The 7,479-nt window shown below is 39.7% G+C and overlaps 1 protein-coding gene across 2 annotated transcripts in view; it reads right to left on the reverse strand.

Moving 5' to 3' along the window:
- Positions 1–1,737: 1,737 nt before the first annotated feature.
- The window catches only part of NDUFV3 (NADH:ubiquinone oxidoreductase subunit V3), an 8,553-nt gene continuing 2,811 nt past the window's right edge, over positions 1,738–7,479 (reverse strand). Inside the window, exons 3-4 of one of the 2 annotated variants that reach the window (XM_063344995.1) lie at positions 4,953–5,918; positions 1,738–2,042 (exon numbers count right to left, since the gene is read on the reverse strand). In XM_063344995.1, the coding sequence (XP_063201065.1) occupies positions 1,876–2,042; positions 4,953–5,918 (1,133 nt within the window). In that variant the 3' untranslated portion in view covers positions 1,738–1,875. The remainder of the gene's footprint in view (positions 2,043–4,952; positions 5,919–7,479) is intronic. The other variant, XM_063345004.1, reaches the window with a different exon arrangement.

Genomic DNA, 7,479 nt, shown 5'->3' on the forward strand with positions numbered 1-7,479 from the left:
TCCTTAGAAATAAAAAGGGCGCTAGGTGAACAAGTCTGACTCCAAACAGCTAACAGTCACAGCTACTGTGGGCAGATTTAGTAAATACATAAGCACATTAACAGACTACTTTTAACTTTTACTGGTTAGATTCTATCTGACAATTCGCAGCTTCCTTTCCGTAATCACGAAACAAATAGTTAGGAACATAGTTCAGCACCAACGCAGATCTAAGCCACAGGGGTCAGGTTACTACACGGGGTCTCAGTTAATAACAAAACACAGCAGCTTTACAGGGGCCCAGCGGTGGGCCCTTAATAAAGGAAGACCCTTTTCCTTATTCTTTCATGTTTTTAACCTTAACAGCAAATTTCTTTCCCTTTTACAAGTACAGTGTACGTGGCACCACTGGTGTCTCAAAGCGACTTTCTGCTCTTTATTCCCAAGCACGTGGATTTATGCATTTGCTGATTTTTAAATTTCATAGTTAGAGTCAGTAATATGCTTTTTAGTTTTTACAGGACAATAAAAATTGCTTGCCAGAAGTTTCTGACTTAAAATTCTACACAGCAGATTGATGCAGACCTCTTGATCCTTCTTACCACATTTTTGCCAAGTTAGAGTATAAAATAGCTGTTCTACTAATTGCACCCAGGGATTTGCGTCCAATATCCAGATAGACTACTAAAGCTGACTCAGTTTTCCCTTTGATCTTGCGTATTCTGTTGCTTGAAAGAATACAGACAGGTGATGGAAAATGCTGGAGCTATTGCAAGTACAACTGCTCAAAGACCAATTAACACCAAAAAACCCAAAATGAACAAGAAGCCAAAATGGAACTAAACCCACAACAGCTGGTGATCATCAAGGCAGTTTTCCCAGAGGGCAGAAGACTGTTACTAATAGGATGGAAATACAAAATTTACTGAGACCAACTGTAACCGCTGATGGCATATATTGAGAAGTGCCTCATTTCTCACATTTTCTGCAAAGCAAGAATGAAGCTGGACAGCAATCTTAACTTTATTGTGGGGGGAGAAAAGTGGGGGGATACGAAACATAGTCCCACTGAATCATCACCAGGAGCTGATTATACCGTTAATGCTATTTTCATCACATTTAAAAATAACTTTCAAGTTATTCTACCCCTAGAAACAAGTTATTTCTTAGAGCTTAATCAACGTAATATAGTTCATTAGGAACTGCCCACTGAGATTAAATTATTTCAGTTACTGCAGAACCTGGATACTAGAACCCCCAACAGAAGATTAAACAAAGTTGTATGTTCTCCCTTTACAACAGCAGAGGTTTTAAGATGTTTCAATTACATTACATAAACTTACATTCCTCTACTAACACAAAACATACACTCTTGCCACAGGAGAAAAATACTTCTTATGCTGTTACCAGCCAATGATTTTAACTTCAAATCCAGAGTAAACATAATCTCTCTTCAGGCTGGGGACATGTTTGTGTGCAAGGAGAACAGCCCGCTGCATTACGGTGATAACACTACCTACTAAAATCAGGGCACATACCGAACAGATACATGCACAAAGGTCATTATGTTCTTTGACACGGTACTGAAAGAATGGTCAGTATCAAAGTTTGGAGAGAGTGAAAAGTCAGGATTTTTTTTACTCCACTATCACCAAATAATTTATACCAAGAGGTAGAAAAGCTATTTTTATTCAGTGACGATTCATTTGCAGCTCATTCACAAAGGTCAAGAAGTGAGGGATTCTAAGACCCAAGAAGAAATGTTCAAAAGCACAAGCATAATTTATTGCACATTTATATATTATTTATTATCTGATTTATAATACAGAAGAAGCAGCAGTGCTAAATAGAACAATTTATCATTCTGCCTGCGCATTTGTTTTAAATGTGGTTCCTTCAGTGCCTTGGTGATGGTCTTCCAGAAGATGGCTGAGGCTGCCTGAATTTTGAGAGAACCACGACAGAATCAACAAAGGTATAAATGTTATATTCATGATGCTGAAGGTTCTTGTAGGTAGAATTATCGAATTCTTCTGGAGCAGGCTCAGCAGCTTTTGTGGTCTCTGTAAAAACAAACAGTAACTAGTGACTATAAGGATGCCACACAAGAGGGCAATATTCTTAATTACTGAGCCAGCCTTCATATACTGTCAGATCCCTCATTCAGTCCACATTTGGGAAAAAAAAAAAAAAAAAAAAAAAGTCAGCAACTATAACAAAAGGATAACTTTACTAAGTTCTGCTGGTGTACCTTGTCTGGTCCTAAAGAAGCACATTAGTATGCGGTAGGGGAACAGGAATCAGTACAAGTCATCTAATACAGCACAGGTTTTAAAATCCAAACTACCACCTAATGCTGGGGGAAGACAGGGCAGAACATTTCATTTATATTTTGAAGACATATGTCTGCATTTCCTGGCTTCTTCATAGTTGCTGTGGTTTTCACTCCAGACAGAACAGTAGGTGACATTCTTCGCAAGCCAGAAGAGGCAAGAAGCAGTACAAATGATATATCATCATGTCAGACCATGAGATACAGCTATTAGAACTGCTTTACAGATTGAATTTTTATCATGGGGAGAAGTGATGGAATTGTTGAGATCTCCACAGTTTAATTTCAAGTGTGATTACAATGAACAGTAATATATCAAGAGGCTTTGATGTAAGTTTCCCTTCTTCTACATGTAATCTCCTAAACTTTGGACCAGCTCTTCTTCCTAAAAGAATCACCTAATAAAGTCATTCAGAACTCCTTACTTCATGTTAAAGCCAACATTAACTCTTACACTTTTAGAATTTGATGCAAATTTAGGCAGTGCCATTTACATAACATGTTCCTGTTATGGGCTGATTTTACAACCAAGGAAATTGCAAGAAATAAAGCTTTACTCTCAATATTAATTTATTCTCATATACCCAGAGTTTTAACACTAGGAAAGACATAAGCATAATCTGGTGAAAAGCTTTGTCATATAAATTTGTATGTAATGATTTAGGTTAGGCCATGTTAAGCTTCTTTTTGTAATACAACCATCTAAAATAAAAATACAAGAACTCAAGCAACTGAATACCAGAATTTCCCTTTAATTACAACATAATTATTGCAACGTAATGCTGTCGGCTTAAGAGCACACATCCATAACATTTAGCAAGACTTGCTTGTAAAACGCAACATAGTAAGCAATGGTTTCAGCAGAACACACACAACCTATGAAAGGAAATATCCCTGTCTCTACTGCTCAGCTCCTACTGAGACAGCACTACAGATATAAACGCCAGATGATGTGGTCTTTGCTGCAAATAGCCACAAGAACAGGCAAAGCGTAGGCAAGTGTACCTTCAACCTGCAAGAGACAGTTGTTCCAAATTAAGAGACAGATGCTCAGGAAGAAAAGCAGATGGAGTCTCCTTTTTCCTGCCCAAACACACTGTACTTGGCTTCTTGAAGGAAAAATTCATCCCCGAGTTCATCCTCCCCATACTTCTGACTTCATCTCTGCTTTCTCTCTTAAAGAGCAAGCATTTCACAGGATATTCTTCCGAAATGAATCAGAGGTGTATTTCCAAGTTACCATGCTACTATGTTGCTACTTACTTATCAGTTAAAGTCAGCAGTTTTTGTGGACTCCTTAGCGTGCCTGTTCTACAAAGTGGATAACATCACCTTACCATCCGGGTTTGTAATGGGAAAAAGCGCTTTTACCTCTTCAGTGTGCCTGCTGCAGAGTTTGCATGTGAACAAGGGAACACAGAAACAGGACAGAAGTACACATTACAGAAGGTATTATCATTAACTGTGAGCTTTAAACAAGGAAAAGCAGTAGCTCTTCTCAAAGAAGGCCTCAAAAGGAAGAGAGAACAAGATGCGTCTGGAGATACCAGTGACGCTGTTGAACATGGTGCAGCTGGGTTTGACTCTGCCACCTCCTGGCACCCAAAGACCTTCCAACAGCAGTAAAGGGGTGTGAACTTGCCTGCACTAACTCCCACCTCCCCTACAGCCACTGCAGCAGAGTCCTCTAGCAGGGGCACAACGTGTACCCAACAGAAATTTTCCTGCCGTTACAGCCTTACCACCTCCAGCTTCATAATTATGCTGCTTTTACTGCCAAATAGGAAAATTCTTTAATTCAAAGCTGCAACTAGAAGGGGAGTGGGGGGTTGTCTTAAGAATGGTATGCAGCCTAAGTCAAAAGGAAAGAACAGTAAGCCACCACAGATCAGCATAGAGGGGCATTTGCTATTGAAATACACAGAATGAGATCAGTACGTAAGTTAACAGGACTGGTGGTAAATAAGAAGGGTAAGTTAGATAGGGAGGTATAGCTGGGGAGAAGATTATATGGTGCACGATGCTCTTTCCTAAAACATATCACCGTCTCCTTCCCAACTCATTACAAAAACTGGGTTATAAGGTCAATTCTGTGCTACTTCAACACAATTCGCTTACAACCTAGCAATCTCAGAATCAATACCTGTTTCTGGCATTACACTATGCTTTCTTGAAGTCTATTGAAATCTCAAACACAGCAATTTTTTTTTTTTTTTTTAAAGAAAAAGACAGCAGGATTTAAGCAAAAGTCAGATGGCATCAAATTTGGCTCAGGAGAAAGGCAGCTACCAAATCCTTCCGAGAAAAGAGAAGAGGGAAAAGAAGCTTTGTCATAAAAAACCCCATGATTTTGGTCACAGTGGAACCAATCTTGTTTTCATTTTATAAGTGATTGGTTTATGAAACTATAAATACGGTGAAGACTGCTTCTTTTCACAGCATAACTGGAAACTGAGTATTACTGAGCACTTATAACAATTAGCAATGAACACGAATTTATCTTCCAGAAAGTCAATGCTACAAGGTTAGCTTCAGTATGAAGATCAGAGAATCCCGAACAGAGAAGACTTGGAAACCCTTTAAAAAAAGTTAAACCCTAGCCCAGATGAATCAACACAGTTCAAAAAATTTAAAGTTGTACCCTCTATTGTGCTGCTTTCTCCAGCCTGGACTCCTGCCTCCTGAATGGTCTCCTCGTTTGCTGTAGTGCCCATCACCAACACTGTGCTTTCAGAAGTTTCTTCTAGTTTAGGGGCAGTTACTTCTGCTTCTGACTCCTGTGCTTCCTTCACCTTCTTTTCTTTTCCTCTGGATACCAGTTTTTGCTTTTTGTCTTCCTGAGTCACTGATGAAGGTTTCAGCTGAATAGCTGCTACTTGGGTTCCAATGGACTTTTCCTCCAAATAATCAGATTTGTGAGTGACTTCACTCAGGTCTTGGCTTTCAACCATATATGGTTCTAAGACCAGCTTCCGCCGATCTGCTTCTTTTGGAGTTGATTTTATTTTGGGGTCTCTTGCTTTGGATTTTGATGTTTCATGGCTGACTGATGTTTTAGAAAATGCAACCTGCTTGATAGGAGACACATCACTTCCAGTTTTGCATCGCTTCTTCTTCGCTCCATATTCTTTGGGGGATTTCTGGGAAAAGTTCTCTTTTGCTAGCATCGATGCCTTTACTGCGATGTTCTCAGAAAAGATGGAATCTCGTTTAGGAAACTCAACTTTGGTTTTAATGGCAACTTCTGAAGTATCATCATCATTTTCTTCCTCAGAATCTGAGCTAGAGTCTGAATCTGAGCTGGATGAAGGCGAAGTTTCTTCCTCAACTAACTCTTTCCTCAAGCCTCTTTCTGTTGCAGGTGTAGTCAGGTTTTCCTCCTCGAGGGAAGAACCTACTCGCTGAGGAAATCCAACCACAGTTTTCCTTGACATGAACATCCTCATGTTTTCCGCAGAAGGTTTTGAAGCTTTCTTGAGATTAGAACTAGATATGCTCTCACCTTTGTTTGCAGATACTAGGAGAGAGCTAGAAGACAACATTTTAGGAAATTCAGCTGGTGCCTTGATGGCTAGCAGCTTGGTGCTTCCCTGTGGTGCCACTAGATCTAGGAAACGGCATAAAGAGGATTATCATCATTATGTCCAACACTGCTGTTAATTATTGATCTAAGTCACACAAATTTTCTGAGGTAATCTGGTACAAAAAGCAACTTGAAAGAAGTTATTTACTAAATACAGGCATTAGGAAGCAGGAAGTTTTAAGACATTTTAAGTTAGAGAAACTAGAGTTCTAGTTAGGACTTAACAGTTTTTGCTGCTGCGATGCGGAAACTCATGAGATAACGCCTTTTGCTTCTTGCTTTGCCAGACTCCTCGCAAGAGCTGTTTTTCTCTGTCCTTCAATTCTGCATCACTGAAAATGGTTTACAGACACCTTCCTATCTCAGATGAACACTAAGATAGCTTTTTAGCCAAGCTCTTCAAATATGCTGCTACAGAGATAAAATTCCATCTATGAACAAGCCAGCAAAGCAGAAGACACAATAAACAGACATAGCAATAGCCAGCCTCTTGCAAGAGTTATCTTTAAAGCTGTAGCGCGGGATGACTCCCAAGCCACAAAGTAGTGGAATAAGAGATACCAGAGGCCATACATGACCGTATTAATCGTTCAACTGTCCATGTGACCTACCAACTGAATTGTGTCTAATGCGGTTTAACATGATTTCCCCAAGACCTTATCTCCTCCAGTCTTCACTATCTCCGCTTCCTATTTTTGGTTTGAGACCTCTTTGTAAAAAAGAGTCTTAGATCTCCTAATGCTTCATGTTAGCATGCCTTTTTCTTCTCCCTTATGGATACTTTCATGAAGCTAAATTCTCCAGACAAGGAGCCAACAGTTGAAGAGAAAGCAGCAATTTTCAGGCCCTTTCAATGAGTACCAAATACCTCTTGGATGCTTGTGCCAATGATATCCTCAAGAGGCTGGCCAATAGCTAATACTGTTCTAGTTACAGAAAACAGGAGGATGAAGAGGACTGGGAGCATATTAAGAAGATATGCCACCGCTGAAATTTGCTATAGCAAAGCCAACTCCATTATGAGTTGCACCACTTCCAACCAGCAGTGTAATTGAACAGATTTTCAGTCAGTTTGGAACCCCAGATCTACTTTACAAGACCATAAACTAGAGGCAGTCTTCCCCCTTTCTAGTGTTTTACAGTTATACCTTGCATGATCCAAGGAGTTACTATAATTAGTTCTGAACAGAAGCAAGTATTTAGCAATGTCCAAATAAAAACATCACAAAAGAGACAGACACATGAAATTAAAAGCAAAGTATTGAAGAAAGAAATACAGAGTTCTTACGTTAAGTACAAAAGAAAAAAAATGTCAGTTCACTATATAGGTAATACTTTTGAATAATTTCAGGTGCATACTTCTCTCTGCCAGAATGAAGGTGCAGGGAGGGGAGGGAGAGCACGAAGAAGTAGAAGGATGGGCAGCTGCCTTTGAAAGAAGCCTGACTCCCTGCACAGACTGACGCAGCCAAACAGCAGCCTGTAGAAACTAACACGTGAGGAAGCATCGCTCAAGGTTGAGGAGTTCCTCAAAGAAGCATACAGGAAGGTCAAACTAACACAAGAATGCCCAAAGGGATAACAG

The sequence above is a fragment of the Chroicocephalus ridibundus genome, chromosome 1, assembly GCF_963924245.1.
Source record: "Chroicocephalus ridibundus chromosome 1, bChrRid1.1, whole genome shotgun sequence".
Taxonomy (NCBI): Eukaryota; Metazoa; Chordata; class Aves; order Charadriiformes; family Laridae; genus Chroicocephalus; species Chroicocephalus ridibundus.